A 22,286-nucleotide genomic window follows, 5' to 3' on the forward strand; every position below is an offset into this window, starting at 1 on the left:
GGGGGAGCAGCCCAAAACTGCATTGTCACAAGGAGCTTTAGGCTATAAGAAGTCTTTATTCCCTCAACTTCTCCATAATATCTGCATTTGTCAACTCTCCCCATCCCTCATTGTATTGTTCAGCAATAAAAATCACTGCAAATGATTCAAGAAGATAGCCTGGCTTTCTTCTATGCAAATTTTATATTAGTCATTCATTGACACCAGGTTTCTTCTCTTAATCAGTTTGTTTAAATATGGTTCTAACTTGGTTTTTAGGACACTGGACTTAGAACCAGGAAGACAAATTTCAAATTGCACCTCAGATGCCGACTGTCGTCTGAAGCTAGTGCTGCCAAATTCTTTCCCTGTGCACCATGCACGTCACCTAGTAGAGATCTGCAGATCTGTGGATTCACATTATAATTTCACATGAGGAGCCTGGTAAACTGTAATGACCCCAAATAGAGAAGAACCCCAGGCCATGAATTTATATCTTCAAATCATGCCTTAATATATTTTAGGATGAGAAATGTCTTCTGCCATAGTGACAAGCATTTAATACATACTTGCTTACTCAATACCCCTAAAAAACCAAAATAGTAGACCTAAAGAAGAAGATTTTCTCAATTACATTCAACAGTGTGTTAAAGTTCAAGATAGAGATTTCAGGCTTAACTCTGAGTTTATTGACTCAGAAGATATAATGCCAGTTCAATTAGTACAAAAGGAATTATGCCCAAAGCCAGTACTGGGCAATACTTTCTGCGTTATGCCTCTCCTAAAGCAGACGATAAAGGAAGGTAAGAAAATCCAAGACAAGTCATACTGGCCTGTCAAGGTTCCCACCTAATTCCTTATGACGCGTCTTATGCAGGTGACACGTTCTTGAAGGTGTGGATAGGCAGTTAATTTCATGTAGAGTAGGAGGTGTGTTTTGCTTTTTTTTTTTATTAACAGTGAGAACATTATCTGAATGATATTCATTCTCTTTGGAGCCTAACATAATGCAACTCACAGCAACTGAATACTATTCTTGAATGAGAAAAAGCCACTTAAGCCTCTGATTTTGCCTCTCTCTTTCTCTCTGTTTCTCTCTCTCTGGAAGCAGAGCCCATCAAGAATTTCTGTTGGATGAAAATTCAGTATAAGAAGAGGATAAACCCAGAAGAACAGTGCTGTGGATTTCTGTCCTGTCCCTTTCCCACCAAAGCTATGCCTTGAAGAGGGTTCAATTCTGCTGGACACTGCAAGTGGGACAGTGAATCCATTTTATATATAACTTTCCAGGAGTGGTGGAATAGAAAGAATTGTCTCATTTGGTGGTTTGAAAGATGGCTTCACATTTCCATCAACTACGGATTTTAGTTTGGAAAAATTGGCTAGGTGTCAAAAGACAGCCGGTAAGTAGAAGTTGGAGTATTTCTTTCAAGGCAGTCACAAAACCTATTGCCATCGGGAGGTCAAAAGAAAAGATGTGTGGAGTAGGCTAAGGAGAATAGCAAGTTCTTTAGAATTCATTCTTGTGTCTCTTTGTAGTCAGTAGGACAAGTCTAAACATGGAAAGGGAAAAAAAAGCTTGGCTCCCCATAGACTCAAAGAATCAGGCAATGCATTACCTCAGCAAAGGAAAACATTGTCCATTTTATACTATTTATTGTGGTGCATCTAGAGACCAAGTTAAACCCAATATGTAGAGCTAGAGATGAGTTCCAGTTTTAGGCCAAAATGCTTTTGAATATTTTCTTTATAAATTCAGTTAGAAACAGGATGAAATTAAGGAGTCTTATGCTTCTTCCCTGCAAAGGTACTACCTAAAAAGAACAGATTTGAAAACAAATGGGGAATAATATTCAGTAGAGAGTTGTTAGATCTGAAGTAAAATGAGGGGGGCATATAGGCAACTTAAAATCAAGACTTTCATAATAGGATATTTGAGGATTCTTAGAACCAAAAAATCCATTCTATGGAAATGACAAATAAAAAATCAAGATGGTCTTGCTGAGTGGCTACCATAGTCCTGTCTTCCTCATGATGTTCATTGCAAAATCCTTTTCTGTTCTTCCACTGATGTTTACTTTTCAAATTACAAAGTAGGCTACTAGATTCTTACCAGATAGTAACCCTGGAGACTGGGAGTAGAAATGGCCTGTGCTTATTACATGTCACAAATTCAGAAGAAGTATTTGAAAACTTGAGTAATTCAAAATGGGAACTCTATGTGCTTTGGTCAAGTACAGTATTTTTCAACTTTTGTTGAAAAACTAAAAAAATAGCTTAATAGATTATAGATTATGAAAAAATAGCATTTGTATGTATCTCTTATTTATTTCAAGGTATTTTTTTGTGGTGGACAACATATTACATAGGTACTGAAACATAAATATGCCAAGGGAAGGAGGTAACTGACCACTTGGCTTTCTGAATGTGGTTGAGTAAAGGTGGCTGACAGAAATTATATTTTCACTCTAGTTGATTATAGGCATGGGATTATAAACTCATTAGAAGTTTGGTGGCTTCTTTGCAATGGAATAAGTACCAAAGAATAATTCCCTCTATTTGTCAGGGGCAGCTACCATGGAGAAATTGGCACAGTTATTTAAGGGCAAACTTTAACTCTTCAAAGGGGTTGCAATAAGAGTTATTCAGAACAATTGTGCTTATGTGGGAGTGTGTTTGGAGGGAGGTTTGCATGAAACAAAGTTCTTAGTGTAAAGACGAAACAACAAGGTAGGGTCCTTCTTTAGTCCAATGCCAATGTCTATTAATGATAGACACTGCCATTAATAAACAGACCATTGAATGTAGACTCTTTCTTATAACCTGAGAGACCTATGAGTATTACCTCCTGGTAAGAAAAACTCATAAAGAAGAGTTTCTTTTGGTGACTGTGTTTCTGACATTTTGATAACAATATCCCTCCTTATCTGGGAAGTTGTAGTAATCTTTCTGTACTCTAGGGCCAACATTTATTTAGGCAGAGTAGATTGCTGTCTGCCTGATGTGATTTCAGCAGTGACCCAAAAGGTGAAAGGAGTCATAGGTGAAGGGGAAGAGAAGTTGGATTTGGAAACAGATGCATGCAATGAGGTTGGATGGAGAGGTAAGAGGTTTTAGAAAGAGATGAAATGTATGGTGCTGCCTCCAAATAACTCCCTCACCAATCTACCATTTTGCCTAAAATGACCACCTTTGAAGCAGCTCCAGAAAGTGTTGTCTTCAGAAAGTCTTTGGAAAACTCGCTCTTATTAATAACTTGGGAAAGAAAAATACATTCATCTCAGTAATTCATTAGGTTGAATTAGCTTATCAGATGGAGTGAGTGTCACATGGAAAGAGCAGGGTCTTAAGGGAATGTGACCAGTTTCGATGGCAAGGAAGAACCAAGGAAAGGCACAAAACATGAGGTACTTACTGCCAGTGAAGAAAAGACCTAAGTCACTTCAGGGAAGATCCCTTGTGAGCTAGGGGGCAGCAGAAGGGAATTAGGTACTTGGAGGAGGGGTTAGTGGTACTTTTCAAGGGAGGGACCCTGAAGGGGATAAACTTTATGTTTGAAATTTAAAAATTTGAAATTTGAAAATTTAAAATTAAAAAATTAAGGTAAACTGAGAGACAATGGCCCGAGCATGATCAATTTATTAGTTAGGCTAGCAGTAATCAATAGATTGGGTCAGTGGCCTCTTTCAGTGACCAAGGACCTCCCTAATGCCATGGTCCTTTTCAAGAACAAAGGACAAACAACAACCCTGTGAGAGGAGGAGGTGTCCCCCTGGAGACACAACAGAATTGGCCAGTTGGGCAATATAGATCTTTTCATTTCTTTCTTTTTTTCCCTTTGGAAACATCCCAAGATATCTTGGGGTTTACAAGGCTAGATTTCTTTCTTAAAGACCATTCCTTAAACCCAAATCACTCTGGCTGTCACTGATTGGCCAACAATAGGTCCAAGGCCAAACCCCACTTGGTCATTGTTTGGGCCCTGATTGACTCAGAATGAATGTAAGTAGGAATTGTTTCTATTTTGGCCAAAAGCCCTGAGGGTCTTCCCCTCCTAGTTTGATTTTTTTTTTTACACAAGGTTAAAGAGGCCATTCTTTGCTTCATTTTTTTTTTTCCTAGCCTTAGTCATGGAATGGGCTTTGCCTCAGACAAAATGAAACCTGGGAAAGACCTTAGCTTTAAGAGGCCAAGGTCTTCCACTGCATCAGGGGCCATCTCCAATCGTCCTTATTTGTATCTGGCCACTGGACCTAGGTGGCTCCAGAGAAGAAAGTGAGGCTAGTGACTTTGCACAGCTCTCTCTCACTTAAATCCAGTTTACTTGCAAGTCATGGCATCACCTCCCTGATGTCATGGTCCTCTTCAAGAATGAAGGACAAACAACAACCCCAATGTAGGACTCACCAGCCTTACAGTTTTGGGGAATTGTATAGGTGGAAGGGAGACAATATGATTAGTCACAGGGTAGAAAGAACCATGGGGTGTAGGTACATGATTGGTTAAATCAAAGAAAGTGGGCTAGCATACCTGTGTGGGCTAATGACCACCACTCTCTGACAATTAAGAAATGTTAATTGTTTTATGGGACCCATCAACATCTTGTAAGCCTTGTTAGTAGACCTGAATTATCAAATCCCTAGATTTGCAAAGAGGGGTAAGGATGAACAATATACCATTTTAAAAAGTTAACTTATAACTTTAAACTAACTCAAAGGAAAATCTGTATTGCTGAGCTTAGTTCAGTAAGGAGAAATGGGGCTTGAGCAACTATACAAGATGGGGCAGTAATACAGAATGGGTAGCTAGGTGGCATGGTAGACAGATTACTGGGCCTAGAGTCAGGAAGACTTATCTTCCTGAATTCAAATCTGGACTCAGATACTAGCTATGTGACTCTGGGCAAGTCACTCAACCCTCTTTTCCTCAGTTTCTTCATCTGTAAAATGAGCTGGAGAAGGAAATAGCAAACCACTCCATACCTTTACCAAGAAAACCCTAAATGGGGACACAAAGAGTTGGATATGACTGAAAAACAAACAAGCTAACAAAGAATAACTGAATACAGAATAGAGCCAATTACAGAATAGAATCAATTTTTAAATGATACAGAATAATTTTAATTTCCTCACTTGGAGGTCAAAGGGTTCCACCATTTTGGTGATGTATGTTTATATCTGTTAGATTAGTTGTAGGGGCTGTTTTATCAATAAGGGGATTCTTTACCTATTATCCAGTCAACAACACTGTTAGCAGCCTGGTGCAGTGGCCTTTCCATTGATTCTAGAATCAGAGGAAATGAATTCAAATCCATTTTCTGGCTTTTACTAGCTGCGTGATCTTAGGCAATCATTGAACCTCACTAGGTGTCTATGTCCTCATCTATAGAATGGTGACATTGAACTAAAGATGGCCTCTCAGGTTCCTTCTATTTCTACATCTTTGATCCTGTATCCCCATTTCCTCCCCCTGCCCCAAAGACTGATGATTTGGTGCATCTTCTTTGCCAAATTCTCTCTTTGTTCTTAATATACTTTGTGTTTATCCTGAAGGAACAACAGGACTCAAATATAGAAAAGTCTTTTAAAAGTTCTCTTCTAGAGACTGGAATGGAATTTAGACATGTGGAGGCAAAAGAGGATTGTGAAATTGATTTTCCTCTTTTCTTGTGTCACTTGTGGAAGTTATGGTTGCCCTAGTGGCTCATAAATCTCCTTTTTTTATATTTGATATCAGAGCATATCAGGTGTTCTTCCAGAGCAGTGGTGTCAAACACAAATAGAAAAGGGGCCACTAAACCATATATAAGGATCCCTTCAGGCTGCATATTAACTTAGAAAACCACATTTATTTTATTGCATTTTTATTTACTTTCTTAAATATTTCCCTGTTACAATCTAATGTAGTTTGGTCCACATTGTGTCCTTGTCCTTGTGTTTGAAACATCTTTTCTAAATCTCTGGTCAGATCTATAACAGTCAATAAGTTGTCTACTATCCCCATATCTGAGTACATGGTGATCCTTGGTGATCAGCCAGAAAGCTACAGAAGAGCCCGCATCAGAAAGACCAACTAAGCAAAACTCTTCCTAGTCTCATAAGCTGTCAAACCCTGTATGTGGAAGAATACAACAAGAAAGTTGGAGACCAGGTCATAGGATTGGCCAATCAACAAGTATTTTATTAAGCACCTACTCTGTGCCAGACACTAGGATTAATGCTGGATCCTCCGGGTCAGAGTGACTCCAGTGATCGAAAAAGACAGAGAAAATCAAGATTAAGATAGGTGAATTTGATTGGAAAAAAAGGCTATTGGGCAATACCACTAAGCTCCATTTCAGGCCAAGGATTCTCAATTTTTCTGCTGATTGTTATGACTGACTGCCAACAGGCAAGTCACTTTACCTCTCTTGGCTCAGTTTCTTCACTTAAAGATTAGCTCATTGGATGACATGACCTCTAAGTAGTCTTATACTTACATGTTCTACAGTTTTCAAAAGCCACCTCCATTTTTGGACATTGGGGAACAAAAAGGAATGACTGTTTTTATGTTTTGGCTTAACACAGTGCCTGGCATAATAGTGAGCACTCAATAAATGCTTGTTGATAAATGGATTGAAAGAAGGGAAAATTTTCATAAGGAGAAAAGAAATGGAAAATAAGGAAACCTCAGAGATAAAATTAGAGATGTTGGAGAAGGAAGGGAGATGGAGAGGTAGAATTTGGTCATGGGTAAAATGAAGACAACAGAAAATAGTGAAAGGGAAGTGTGTAAAGAGGTATAGAATAAATGAAAGTCTTGTTACTGCTATCATGCTTTATAATCCAGCAGGTAAACATATTAAAATGAAATAAACATAATCCCTGAGAGGGTCCTGAATTTGTTACTCCAAACAGAAAACAGGGCACTAATTTTTAGCATGCAGGCAATGATGAAATTGGGCTATAGCTGATAACAAAGAGCTGCACATACCCTTGCTTCATTATCCTCACACCAACTTGGAGTGAGGTCCTACAGGTGTTATTTACAGGTAAATAAACAGAGGTTTAGTGAAGTTGTGATTTGCCCATAGTCACATCGATAGAAAATGTCAGGGTCAGGATTTGAATCAAGGTCTTTCTTGACTCCAGATTCAATACTTTTTCCTCTATATAGTTATTCATTTTATCTTAAAGCAAAGCACCCTTTTATTTTTCAGTGAAGAAAGCCGGGGGAAAACACAAAATATAGGAACAGGGAGTGCAAGGAGGAGGACAATGAAGGAAAAGGGAGAAAAGGGACTGAACTATTAAGAGAGAGAGAAAGATCACGCCTTCATTCAAGGTCTTTGAGGGCAGGGACTATATTATTATTATTATTATTATTATTATTACTCTTGTGTCAATCCCTAGCCTGGCACCCAGTATATGATAGGAACTTAATTTGTGTTAATTAAATTGAATCGATTTCATCCATTCGACCAACAATTATGGAGCACAACCTATTTTTGGAGATAGTCACCGCTAGGTTCTGAACAAAGAGGCTAAAATTTTAAAGTGAAGAAGCAAAACTAATCATAATAAAAATGTCCCAGTAAATTGAAGATGATTAGGGCACCCAGAGGCAGCTAGGTGGTTCCATGAGTAGAGGGCTGGACTTGGAATCAGGAAGACCTGAGTTCAAATCTGCCTTCAGAAACTTATGAGCTGTATGACCCTGGAAAAATCACTTAAGCACTCTCTGCCTCAGTTCCCTCTTCTGTAACATGGAGATAATAATAGCACCCACCTCCCAAGGTTGCTGTGAGCATAAAATGAGATAATATCTGTAAACATTACACTTTGTGAACTTTAAACACTAGCCACTGTTATTATTGTTAAGGAAGTTCGTTTACAGTACAAATCCACACTGGATTAGAACAGTAAAGAAATAGACGGTTGTATAGATTGTCAAATAGAAGCTCAGTGATTGGAATTGACTGGTAATATTACTAGCTGAGGTTTATATAATAATATATATATATATAATATAGCCAAGTGATTTCCTCCCAATGACTTTATGATTTACACAAATCAAGTGTTACTATCTCCATTTTACAGGAGACTAGAAGTCAGAGAGGTTTGATGATTTCCCTTATTCACTCAACTAAAGGACAGGAGCAGGCCTTCTGACTTGGCTCAGGGCTCCCTCCACCATACCATGCCATGAGTGGGAGGGATTGGCAGGATCATAAGAGCACAAAGTTTGGAGCAATATTTACTTCCCAATCCTTCTTAGCCAGAAGACATCTTCCCCTTGTGTTAGTCATCAAGGGTATACTTTTACCTGTTGGAAAGGCTACAAAGATTACAGTCTGCTAATATTAGTTGTCAGGCCAATTCATAATTTTATGTCACTATTTACTTGGAAATGCTGGTAAAAATGCATCAGGCATCCGCAATATGATAGATGCTTTGTAATATCAGCCAGGCACAGCCCCCATCTAGTTGGGATTAATAGCCAGGCAGAAAAACAATAGGAGAGTAGAAATACATTCCAGGAGGAGGTGGGTAGCAATAAGGAGGCTCGTTTAATGAGGTGCTTATTAAAAACAGGAAACAGTCATGAGATGGCAGAGTTTGCAAGGTGAAAGACAGCAGGAATGAGACACAAGGTAGTCATCCTTAAAGAAAAATGGTCTTTAAGAGGAATACCAGGGGGTGGCTTCAAATCTTGGTTAGAAACTCTATCCAGTTCTCAACCTCTGACCTTCGGATGAGCATTTTCCTTCAATTATTTATCCTTTAGTGTAATTTAGATAGTCCTTCAATAAAGCCCAGAGTCTAAGACTTCCTTGTGACAGAGAGGTGAACCAGGATTCTCAAGGGTTATGTCCAAGGACCTCGATTTCTATCATAGTTCTCCCAAGATGGAAGCTCTTTGAATGCAGGTTTGGAGGAAGACTGAGAGTCTGTCACAAGTATTAGTCTGACTAAGCTCAGAGAGGTTGTTCAGCAGCTGTTGGATATTTTTGGCCACAGTGACTCAGGAAGATTGTTTCTAAACAGAGAAATTGTGGCCTGAAATGGTAAAGGGGGCATCCCCACTGATGAAACTGAAAACATTGAAGTAACTTACTGGACGTTTCATTCTTAGGGTGATAGTGGATCCTCTGAGTCTCAGTAGTCCAGTGAGTACTTCAGGTAACTCATTTTGCCATCAGCTTCTCTGCTACACAGATTACCTACAATTTAATAATACCCTGATGCTTTGAATTATTTTATCTTTCCTTCTTTCCTTCTTTCCTTTTTTCTTTCTTTCTTTCTTTCTTTCTTTCTTTCTTTCTTTCTTTCTTTCTTTCTTTCTTTCTTTCTTTCTTTCTTTCTTTCTTTCTTTCTTCCTTCCTTCCTTCCTTTCTTTCTTCCTTCCTTCCTTCCTTCCTTCTTTCCTTCCTTCCTTTCTTCCTTTTTTCCTTTCTTTCTTCTTTCTTTCCTTCCTTCCTTTCTTTCTTCTTTCTTTCCTTCCTTCCTTCTTTCCTTCCTTCCTTTCTTCTTTCATTCCTTCCTTCCTCTTTCCTCCTTCCCTCCCTCTCTTTCTTTCTTTCCTTCCTTCCTTCCTCCCTCCCTCCCTTTCTTTGTTTCTTTCTTTGTTTCTTTCTTTCTTTCTTTCTTTCTTTCTTTCTTTCTTTCTTTCTTTCTTTCTTTCTTTCTTTCTTTCTTTCTTTCTTTCTTTCTTTCTTTCTTCTTCCTTGCTTTATATCATATTCTTTGATAGCTAAGAATCTCCCCTGTCTTTTCCTTCAATCTCGGTGATCAATTGGAAAGCTAGGTAGCCTACATTTAGGTTGTTAGTGCTGGTTGATGCAGGTCTAAATCATAGGTGAGTCAAAATGAATTAGGGTCTCTACACATAGGGAGCCTCTCTCTGCTTGTACTGACTACAAACCCATTAGAACTCTTTAATTACCACCCAAATTTTAATATAGTCCTATGGTGACAAGAAAAAAAATATGGATGTTGTATAGTTAGGAAGTATCAGCCAATTGAAAGGCAAATTATTTAAGTATTTGGTAGAGAAATTTGATGACCTCATGAGGATCCAAGTAAAGTATACAGCTTCTAGCAACTTAGGATTCTGGCTGCTATTTTTTTAGTTGGTCATTGTGATTGGCAGGGAAACTCAAAAAAAAAAAGCCATAGCCATCCCAGATTGTAATGTGGACAAGAGAATGAGTAAAATAGAATCCAAAGAGTCAGGGGCTACAATTTGTAGCTAAACCCCAAACATATTATGCCAAACTTTCTTCATAATTAATTCCTTTTTTGGTAGCCAATTTCTTTTATTTTCCATACAAATTTATTAAGCATATGTTATTTGTTAAGCATAGGCTACCCCAGAGGGTATACAAAGATAAGATGGAATAGTCCCAGCCCTCACAGAGTTTACATTCTATGGGGAGGAAATCACCTAGACTGTAAAATCATATGATCACAAAATATATATCTGGAAGGAATCCGAAAAATCATCTGGTCAAAATACCTCTTGTCATAGGTAAGGAAACTGATTGTGAGAGGTTAAGTCATTTAGGTAGTAATAACAGTGTCATTTCAATAGTGCTTTAAGATAAAAAAAAATAACAAAGCACTTTACATGTGTTATCTCATTTGATTTTCACAACAACCCTCAGAGGTAGGTGCTATCATTATTCCCATTTTACAGGTAAAGTAACTGCGTCTGAGAGAGACTGAGTGACTTCTCCATAGTAACACAGCTAGTAAGTGTCTGGGGAGGGGGGAGCTTTGAACTCAGGTCTTTCTAATTACAAGTCCAATGACAGTCTTCCATACTGTACCACCTAGCTCCCACCGATACCCGGATGGTGCTGAGAGCATTGGTACTAGGAGTTGAGACCTAGTTTCCCACATTATTATGGACCAGTCTCTCAACCTCTATAGGCCTCAATTTCCTCATCTGTAAATTTTTAGAAAGTAATATTACTGTTATTGGGAATGAATGGGAAGCATTTATTTACTGGGAGAAAAGTGTGTTAAGTGCACATAATTTAAAAGTGGACATGCTTTGCATTTTAAAATCATTGTTTGCTAAGACATACACCGTGTGATAAAATAAAATTTTAAAACATTTAAAAAATACAAAGGGGAAAAATGAGGGGATTGAGCCAGATAAACTCTGAAGTACATCTTGACAAAAAAAAACCCTCCACAATCTCACTTTTTATAATGTAAAGCTTACTTTATACAAATCTTGAAGCATCTTGTTTTCATCTGATAGTGATGTCACACACATGCTTGCCTTTTAACATGATTTCGCTCAGAGTAAACAAGGGGTAGGGAAAGAAGGAACAAGATACATTTTCTGTGGGAAGCTTTGAAAATCTTTTCCAAAATATAAATCAGAAGTATTGCTTATCGATTAGAGGAAGTCAAAGACTGAAGTTTGACAAATGACCATTTATTCCATTTTAGGCTGTATTAATGAAAGTGGGATGATGGTAAAGAGCTGGCCTCAGTGCTAGGAAGATTCGGATTTAAGTACAATTTAAACACATACTGGATTATTGGACAAGTCAATCACATAGGTTCTTAGTGTTCCAGACTGTAAGTCTGGAATTTGCAGATTATAAATTGCTGAGAAGGTGCCAGTCTGCATTGATAGAGGGAGTTCACTCATCTGGGAGTTACCTATACCAATGAAATTATAGGTTTAGTCTCTATCCCTCTTAACGAAAGTATTAGTTTACAGACTGAGGGAGGTTACATTGTATCCTGTGCTTGCTAGAACATGTCTGCAAAATTGCCTTCCATTCTGGGCACAATAATTAAGAGAGATATCGGTGAATAAACTCACTGGGAAGCAAAGGAATGTGACATAGTGAGGGGTCCAGAAACTGTCATATGAAGGGCAAAGAATTGAGGATGTCTAGCCTGAGAAAGAGAAGACAGGGAGACTATGGCAGTTTTCCAGAGGCTGGATGACCAAATATTATAGATGTGAAATGTATAAATTAGATGCATGCCATCATTTCATAATTTCACAAATTATCAATTCAAAATGTACCAGTCACCACTAAAGGAAAATTTCCATGTTTCAGATATCCAGGATAGTAAGAGGACAGGGGATTATTTAAATATACAAATAATATCCCCATTTAATTTTATATTTTTTTGGGAGTTTGCTAACAAACTTGACTGATTAGACTGAATTATCTTTCTATTTCCCCTTTCAAACTCCCTTCTACCCCCAATCTTGACTCTGCTTGCCTGTAACAGAAGAGCTAAGGCTATTGCTGAAGTCATGAGTACAAAATGGAAGACTCAGACAGCCATGTGAAAACTGGAACACAGGAAGAGCTGAAATGGTGCATTTGGGTATTCACAGGAAAAAATATCAGTAGGAAGAATGCCTTTGGGAGGGCAGCATAGCATATAGGAAGACCACTGTACTTTGAGTCTAAGAAATTGGGTGCAAATCTTTGCTTTGGAACTATTGGCTGTGTGATATAGAAATCACTTCCCCTCTCTGGACATCAGTGTCCTCTTCTACAAAATGAAGAGGATTGATTAAATTACTGCTAAGTTTCCTTCCAGGGCCGTCTATGATTCCATCAGCCTAAGTTACAGAATTCTCTTTGATCTTTTTCAAAGTCTAGGTAAGAACAAGAATTCTAAGGCTGGCTTAAAATCCCAGTATTGGTATACACCAGCGGTGTCAAACTCATAGGACCACTAGGCTGCACATAGGAATTCCTGTGGACCACATCGTTTCAAAATATGTTATCTGTGTTTTTTTTTGTTTTTTTTTTTTGCTTTTTGGCAGGGCAGTTGGGGTTAAGTGACTTGCCCAAGGTCACACAGCTAGTACATGTGTCAGGTGTCTGAGGCCGGATTTGAACTCAGGTCCTCCTGACTCCAGGGCCGGTGCTCTACTGACTGCGCCACCTAGCTGCCCCCGTGTTATCTGTGTTTTATTGTATTGTTAACTATTTCCCAGTTATGGGCTTCATTCAAGAGTGTTGTGGACTGAATAGGCGTGTTTGACACCTCCCGACTATAGACTTAAACTTGACCTAGTTACCAAATAATTGACCTGTGACTTTATTGACACAAGGCTTATCACAATGCCTGGCATGTTAGAAAGTGTTTAATAAATATTTATTGACAACAAATAAGAAATATTTATTGACTGACTATTCATTGAAACAAAGCCAGTCAAACTTTATTTTTCATGGAACCTACCCTGGGTAGAATATTCTGGATGATGCCTTAGTGCCTCCAAGTGATTGTTTATCTCCCTAGCTTCTCCTTTTACAAATATTTTCCTATATTTTATTGTTCCTTCATTTTCAAGAAGTAGAAAAACTTTGATATGGGACAGGAGGGAAATGAACCCCAGAGAAATAAAAAGATGCAATAGACACTTTTCATAAAGCATAACAAAATGTTCTCATGTTCCCTGAAGTTAGATGCCAAGGGGCTGTGGGTTTGGAAGGCCAAATACAAAGTCTCTAGGGGAGATGTGGAAAAATTAGTTTTAGTTCAATTATAATATTAATTAACTATTTCCTCCAAATATTCTGAAATAAGTCTGATTTCAAGAAGTTTAATACCTAAACCTTTACCTTCTAAAAAATACATTGCCCAAATACACAACTCATAGATTTAATATATGAGTGCCTACAGGGTTCTTGGTACCACATAGGTCTCCGGGCTGTTTATGATCAAGGTCAGTTCACTTTGGGAATAATGCTGCTGTTAGGAAAACATTAATTTTTTTATTTCACATTTAAATTTGCAAGATCATTATGTGGAAGGCTGTATGTTTATTATATGTAATATACTCAGGTATGAACAGGTCCATCTAACCTTAGAATCCCGAGAGAAATCTACGGATGATGGGTTTCTTTATGAGATTTCTGGTGGTTCTTGACATTAACATAGCCTGGAATAAATTAAGGCAGTTTAATCATGTATAATAGCCAGTTTGTACTTAAGACCATATCTAAAACTAATTTAAAATTTATGAAAAATGACCAAATAAATAACCTGAGCCAGCCAAAATGGTGGCCTAATCGATGTGTCCTACAAAATTTGAGTCCTGTTTGTATCTGGAACAATGATATGTTGTTACTTATCTTATCTGAATTACTTTGTTTATTCTCAAGATCTTACGAGGTTATCATTGCTTGGAAAATGGAGAAAATATTAATATTGTTAAGAAAATTGCCTGAGGGCATTGAGGTTTAATGAATTGTCCATCATCTCTCAACTAATCTTTGTCAAAGGTAGGACTTGAAGCCAGGTTAATAGAACTCCAAGATCAGTCCGATATCTCGTATACCATGCTGACTCTCAGAGATTAATGAAAGTGAGGCCATTGAAACTGTTCGTTGTGCTTAAATAAAAGAAAGTGCTGTATATAATAGAAAACTAGAAAACTTCCAAACACACACAAATTAAAAGAGCTTAAATGTTTCAATGTTAATGGTACGACAATATGTCAAGAATCCTTGTGGGGGTAAATGCAGATTTCTTAGTGAAATGGAAGGTAGACAATAATGAATGAAAGAATGAATGAAGCATTTATTAAGCTTCTATGACATGAAAGGAACTATGCTAAGTGGTAGGGTGTGAATAGAAGAGTAAGACACAGTGCCTGCTCTCAAAGAGCTCACATTCCAATGAGGAGACAACATATATGGAAGGTTTCAATAAAAATGTACAAAACAAAACAAAGTTTTCATGTATATAAAAGTTTAAGTATACAAATAATAACCTCATTTCATTTTACAATTGATTGAAAGTTTGCTAACGAATTTGACTGATGAGACTGAATTCTCTATTTCCCCTTTCAGACTCCCATCTAACCTCCAACCCTGACTCTACTTGCCTCTAATTACTTTATGTACATAAAAGGTACAGTGGCAAAGCAGGCAGTAATGTGTTTTCTTTTAATGTCATTTGCACTGATAAAATCATATCTGTTTTTGATGTTGAAGCATTTAACATTGACCTGGAAGCCCTGATATTCCAAAGACTCTTGTGCTATCTTCATGAGGGTCTGAGCTGAGAAGGTGGTCAAAATGGTGTTATCCCTTACATTTTTCTAGGACTTAATAACTAAACATTTATTAAGTACCTACAATACACTGGCAGCTAGATGGGGCAGTGGATAGAGTGACAGACCTGAAGTCAGGAAGACTCATCTTCATGAATTCAAATCCGGCCTCAGATACTTACTAGCTGTGTGATCCTGGTCAAGTTACTTAATCCCGTTTGCCTCAGTTTCCTCATCTGCAAAATGAGCTGGAGAAGGAAATGGCAAACCACTCCAGTATCTTTGCCAAGAAAACCCCAAATGGGACACTTGAGATACAAATATAAAAATTGAACAGTCCCTGCTCTCAAGAACCTTATATTTCATGCATTGCTTTTCTATGTTACATCAAATTTGAACTCGTTGACAGTATTCACCTCTGATCCTAATTCAGAATACAATTGTGGTCAAGTGAATTAGAATCATAGAGTGGTATATCTGCCAGGGACCTTGGATGCTAATCAGTTAGTCTTAATCCTTCATTTTAGAGATGAAGAAATTGAACCAAGGTCACACAATTAGCTGATTGCAATAACCTAAACTAGAATTAAGGTTTTTTTTTGTTTTTTAGTTGAGCCCTCACAGGACCATGCTACTGCCACAGTATTGACTATGAAATAGAGGGCATAATAAAATATCCCTGCAAAGATAGTTTGGCATCAGATTGTGGAAGGCCTTGAATGCTAGGCTGAGGAATTTGTATTTTATTTACTAGGCCATGGGTTGTGACTGAAGGATTTTGTGTGAGAGAGTGATATCGTCAGAACTATACATTAGAAATATTACTTCTGAAGAGAAGTGAAGGATTTGTCGTGGAATAGAGACCAGAGGCAGAGAAATGTGTTAGCAAGTTATTAGAGTGGTGCAAAACAGTATTTTTTATAGTTCCCCTATGTTTCTATATCTGCTGCTGCACTGTAGCTAATCTTTTTGTAAACACATTTTTCTACTGCTCCTCATTATTAATTTTATAGATCTATAAAAATCACAAGCCGTTAGTGTCTTCCTAAGGGAATCTTCTTGGCGTGGGGAGGAAAAAAAAATTATTCATCCCACCTTGACTTTGAAATAATTCTTTCTAGAGAAGTTTCACTGTCCTAGACAGGATTGTGGTCATCCTTACATCCTTTTGGAAGGGTAATTTACATACTTTAGGACTCCCACCTATTTACCATTAATCATTCATTACACATTGGAGGCAGGCAGATGTCTAGCCCATGGTAGGAAGGTTATAGTACAATATACCTTTTTGCACTCAGGTTTTGTGGTCCATCAATAATTAAGACTTTTTAATATTATTTTACAGCTTTGGTCACTTGTCCTGATTTTATGGCCCGTCATTATTTTCATAATTTTGGCTATTACCCGGACGAAATTCCCTCCGATAGCAAAACCAACCTGTAAGTACCTCATCTAGGTTTTCTTTTTTTACCTTCTGGATTTGGTTTCAAATTCTCGTGACTTCTGTACCACTTTGGCATGTTATTCTTAAGTTGACTTCTTTAGAAACTAAATTTCACTTAAGCTTTTTTTTTTCCTTTATGAATTGTGGTTTTCCTTAGGTTATTTTAAATGGTCCAGAAAGTTGCCTTAGAAATATTTATTATCCTTGGTCGGGGCAGGGGCAGGGAGAAGAAGAAGCACAAAGATCCAAGATGTTTGCTTATTTTTAGTTATAAAATTTTGACTCATCTGTTATATATGTGCAATTGAAATTCAACTTGGCCTGTACAACACAACTCGGAATTCTTGAGAAGGATTATTTCCTACCTTTTGCAATAAATAAAATCGTATTTGGAAAGATTCAGCAGACAGCATTCAGATTGTCCCAGTAGTTTCTTGCTCTTGGAGCCGTAATTTAGAATATTGTGTTGGTGAAAATTAAGTGTGTGGGCTGGGAGAAGGAGGTGAAGAGTGGAGGGGGGTAGTATGTACACAAATTAGTTTGTGCTAGAAGTATAGGCATTCTGTCTCCCAGAGAGTCTGGTCTGTGCTCCTACATATGACTGATTGTTCCTAATACCCGGGGGAGGAAGCGGAGTGACAAGACTGAGCCTGGAAGAAGGGTACCATGGAAATGCAATTCTGGGTGTGTCAGTTTAATGGATGTGTAAGGGATTGGGAGGATAGTTGCATCACATGGTAAGGACTAGTGGAGGACAATGAAGTGCAGGTTTGTCGAGCTGCAGGGTGGCTATGTTGAGCAATTACCTCAACCCTTCTATGCCAGTGCCCTGAGGCAAAGCTCTGATCACTGCATCCTAGTTACACCTCTATTTGCTGTAAATGAAATTTTGAGAAGCATAAAATGTACTCAAGTTATCAGAGAACTCAGTTGCCTGGTCAGGACTTTTCCCACAGGTGTCTATGGTTAGGGGTGTAAAGTTGATGATTTATCTGTTCTAGTCCTTTTTATAGACATTTGGAAAGAAAGGGGTTCATAAAACTCTTAGCTAATGCTAAGAGAGAAATAACACTTTTAAAGGTATGTTTACCACTCAAGCTTTGACTGGTGTTGATCTTTTCTCTTAGAGTCAGCTAACTACAACCAATTCTCTTCCAAGACTTTAAAGCATATAAAGGAAATTGTGCCTTACTTCATATTAGGATCACAAAGCACTAAGGAAACTTTGGAGATCACCCAGTCCAATCCCCTCATTTTATAGCAAGGTTAAGTGACTTACTGAAGTTCAAGGTAGTTTCGGATCCAGGATTTGAGTTCAGGATCCTAAGTTCTCTGTCTTCAAATCCAAGGAACCTCTCCATTGTGCCATGTTGTCCTTCCAAAGACTGACCCGAAAAGGTTGTAAAGTTAAAAAAAAGTTGTGAGTAAAGCAAATTGTGTTTCAAATAGATGAAGAGAACTTGCAATTTAGTGGAATCTCTTTGTCCAGTAAACAATCACCACCTCGTCGTGTGTGTATGTGTGTGTGTGTGTAGATTGGTATGATAGCCATGATGTGAATATGGAAAGTTCAATGGGCTTGGGAAAGTCCCTTAATGTATTGCTTATTTGTTTCACTATTTCTCAAATAAAAAACATTTAGAATCACCAACTAAGTTACTTCAATGGGATGTGCAAATTTTGTCAAGCTATTCAGGATGACAGTCTATGCTATTTTATAATGAATACAGTCCATCTTAGCCATGATTTGTCAAAGATTACTCAAGTTTTTTAATGAAAATATAAATAAGAGGAAACGTGCTATCTGGGGGAAAGGCATTGGGCATTGAGTCAGAAATCTTGATTTGAGGTCTGTGCCTTGCCACTTATTGACTCTGTGGGGTCACTTAACTTACTTGGGCCTCATTTTCCTCATGTATAAAATGAAGGGGCTAGCTAGATGAACTCTGAGGTGCTTCCAGATCTAAATGTATGATCCTGTGAATTTGGATTTTAATAATCGCAATGTCATCTGCACAGATTTGAAAACCAATAGTGCATAGGTGTGCAATTCAGTACGCTTGCTTACTTGTAGATTTGTAGACCCACTGTTTAGTGCATGGCTCCCTAGAGGTCCATGACATATAATCTGGGGCCTAGTTCATTGAGCAGTATTATAGGAGATGACAATTGTGTCTCTAAGCCCTGAAACTAACAGGCAGAAATAGCATTTGCTTCCTTTTTTTTTTTAGAGTAAAAAATCCTTTTCTTTAGGAATATAAATGAATGGAATAATCACTTGATTTTCTGTGTACTTCAGATGAAAGCAAATCATTGGAAAACATTTTAATACATGTATAGGTTGGAATTAGCTTGGTTTGTTTTGGCAAATAGGATAAATCTGTTGTCCAATGGATTTGCTAATTCTACAACTCACTTTTTTTAAAAATTTAATTTATTTAATATATTTAGTTTTCAGCATTGATTTTTCACAAGAGTTTGAATTACAAATTTTCTCCTCATTTCTACCCTCCTCCCCACTCCAAGATGGCATATATTCTGGTTGCCCCGTTCCCTAGTCAGCCCTCCCTTCTGTCACCCCACTCCCCTCCCATCCCGTTTTCCCTTCCTTTCTTGTAGGGCAAGATAAATTTCTATGCCCCATTGCCTGTGTATCTTATTTTCTAGTTGCATGTAAAAACTTTTTTTTTTTGTTTTTGAACATCTGTTTTTAAAATTTTGAGTTCCAAATTCTCTCCCATCCCACTCTCTTCCCACCCACCCTCCCTAAGAAGTCAAGCAATTCAACATAGGCCACATGCATATCATTATGTAAAACCCTTCCACAATACTCATGTTGTGAAAGACTAACTATATTTTCCTCCTTCCTAAACTATCCCCCTTTCCAATTTTCTCCCTTGACCCTGTCCCTTTTTGAAAGTGTTTGTTTTTGATTACCTCCTCCCCCTATCTGCCCTCCCTTCTATCATCCCCCCTTTTTATCTTCTTCTTTCTTCTTTCCTGTGAGGTAAGATACCCAACTGAGTGTGTATGGTATTCCCTCCTCAGGTCAAATCTGATGAGAGCAAGATTCACTCATTCCCCCTCACCTGCCTTCTCTTCCCTTCCTACAGAACTGCTTTTTCTTGCCACTTTTATGCGAGATAATTTACCCCATTCTATCTCTCCCTTTCTCCCTCTCTCAATATATTCCTCTCTCATCCCTTAATTTGATTTTATTTCTTTTAGATATCATCCCTTCATATTCAACTCACCCTGTGCTCTCTCTCTCTCTCTCTCTATATATATATATATATATATATATATACACATACATATATACATACACACACACATATATATATACATACACACACACATATATATACATACACACACACACATATATATGCATATTCCCTTCAGTTACTATGATATTCATGAATCATACACATCATCTTTCCATGTAGGAACGTAAACAAAACAGTTCAACTTTAGTAAGTCCCTTGCAATTTCTTTTTCTTGTTTACCTTTTCATGCTTCTCTTGATTCTTGTGTTTGAAAGTCAAATTTTCTATTCAGCTCTGGTCTTTTCACTGAGAAAGCTTGAAAGTCCTCTATTTTATTGAAAATCCATATTTTGCCTTGGATACAACTCACTTTTTAAACTGGTTGGTACCACTGTATGCTGCTTGGATTTTGGGTACTCTGCTGTACATTAAATTCACATAAACAATTTAAAATTTGTATTTTCAATGTAGGCAACAAATACATATGACAGATGAGCCTTAAGTGCTATAGTCTAAGAAGCTAATTAAACAATTTACTAGTAAAATGAAGAAGGCCAAAGTAACTTGAATCAATTCGTTTCTGCTTTTCTTGCTTTTTTGGGAGAATTTTTATTTTTATAGAATTCAGAAAGGAAGATAATATCTGTGAGTGAAAGTTTTTAAAGTAGTCTGTCTCATTTAGAAGTTTTGAGAAGTGTGTGGAGAGAAACAGGGAAAGATCATGATACTCTACTGAAGTAACTGCTTTTAGGAATGAAAAAAATGGGGTAATATTTTTTTATAAGCTAGGAAGTCCTTCAATTAATATAAAGTGCCAGTGTATATACACAGTGTCTAGAAATGAAAAGGAAATGACCCCCATTCCTCATCACACAACTGTTATAATCCAATGATGAGTTCTGTGGCTATTATCTTTCTTTGAGTGTAGGAAGGTACAAAATTATAAGGTGATCGGTCCCCAAATGGGGGTTGAGTTAATATTCATAAAGTACTTTGTAGACCTTAAAGCACTAAATAAATGTTAGTTATTATTATTGTTAATCCAAATTATGTCTCGAGTTTTAAACTCATCAAGGAACCCATAAATTAAATGCTGGTGTGTGTATAACGTCACAGAGATTTGTCAAATTTTGGTATACTTTGTAGCATCCTATTCTATCTTCATTTCAGTATGAATTAAACATAGCTATAGGACCAAGTGCATTAATTACAGACTTGGGGTAGTTAAACCTCTAACTAGGATTTTTGGGGAGCCATCTGGGTGCTAGAAAAATGGAATTTAATCCTTAGATAAAGTGACGACCTTGCATTAGTGGCTCAGACTATGTGACAAGGAGAGATCTGTCCACATTATGTTCCAGAAGTAGCCAGACTGATAAACTGTTTGGTACAAATGAAATCTGTAGCCCTGACTTATTCTTTTCCTGGGCATTCTGTGGCATGGTGCTGAGGGTAGAGCTCTTGTTCGCACCTAGAGGATATAGATTTAAATCCAGGCTCTGATGCTTACTACCCAGGTGACATCGGGCAAGTCACTAGATCTTTTTTCTTATCTGTAAAATAAAGCAGTTGGATTAGATGACCTCTGAGGTCTTTCCAGTTCTCATTCAATGATTTTGGGAATCCAATGTCTAAGGTAGAGATCTGATAGAAAAAAAGTCAGATGGTTGAAAAGTACAGTTGTTGGTTAAAGTTATTTCTACTATATGGGGTTGTAGATCTAGAGATGGTCAGACAGGTAAGAAGCAGAGGCAAGATTTGAACCCAGATCCTCTCACTTTGAAGTTGGTGTTGTCTATCACATTGACTCCCTTGACTTCATCTCAAAACAGGATCCATATCCTGTGTATCCTGCATTTACTCCCTCTGGGTTGTGAGAGATGCTTTGGAAACCAGTACCAGCAAGCATAGTACATCAGCTTTCCAAACCTGGCAAGCAGGCTTTGAATGCTCTGAGGACACATAGGGAAGGAATTGGCAGAGGCATTGAGTTGGAAAATGTTCCAACCACTTGTACTCACCACATGCAGTGACTTGTCAACAGTCAAGAGTCATGCTGTAAGAGCTGATACAGCAAGCTAGGAAAGTGGAGGCAGCTGCTGCCTTCCTTGGGTCCTGGGATTTTTCTTATAGTGAAAACTACAACTTGGGAGAAGCTCAGCTGCACTCTAAGGCTGGGAGATTTTGCCTGAATTGCATCTATGTCTGAGCAACAAGTATGTCCACACAGAAAGGCATTTAAGTAACTCTTAATTATTCAGAGGTTGATTGTCTGTGGTAGAGTTGCCACCCATCCTGGTGTGACTCAACAGGGGGAATTGTGAGATTTCCCCATGTTCCTGGCACAACCTTTGCCCGACATGTTCTGGCCTTTGTCATTAGGGATGCAGAGACCCTTAGATTTGTGCTAGGCAGAGGTTTGGGTACCCATAGTGGCACTCATAACTTGAGAATTATCCATGCCTTTTGATACTCTTTTTTTCTCTCTTTTTCCTGGTAGTCTTTGGTTGGTTTCATAACTCATTAAGCATGTCTACCCCTTGGTGGACGCCAGGTGGAAG

The 22,286-nt window shown here is 37.9% G+C and overlaps 1 protein-coding gene across 1 annotated transcript in view; it reads left to right on the forward strand.

The window, feature by feature from the left end:
- Nucleotides 1–1,313: 1,313 nt before the first annotated feature.
- The window catches only part of ABCA12 (ATP binding cassette subfamily A member 12), a 230,920-nt gene continuing 209,947 nt past the window's right edge, over nucleotides 1,314–22,286 (forward strand). The window contains exons 1-2 of the mRNA XM_036755721.1: nucleotides 1,314–1,382; nucleotides 16,358–16,451. Of these exons, the coding sequence (XP_036611616.1) occupies nucleotides 1,314–1,382; nucleotides 16,358–16,451 (163 nt within the window). The remainder of the gene's footprint in view (nucleotides 1,383–16,357; nucleotides 16,452–22,286) is intronic.

This window comes from Trichosurus vulpecula, chromosome 4, assembly GCF_011100635.1.
Source record: "Trichosurus vulpecula isolate mTriVul1 chromosome 4, mTriVul1.pri, whole genome shotgun sequence".
In the NCBI taxonomy this organism is placed as follows: domain Eukaryota; kingdom Metazoa; phylum Chordata; class Mammalia; order Diprotodontia; family Phalangeridae; genus Trichosurus; species Trichosurus vulpecula.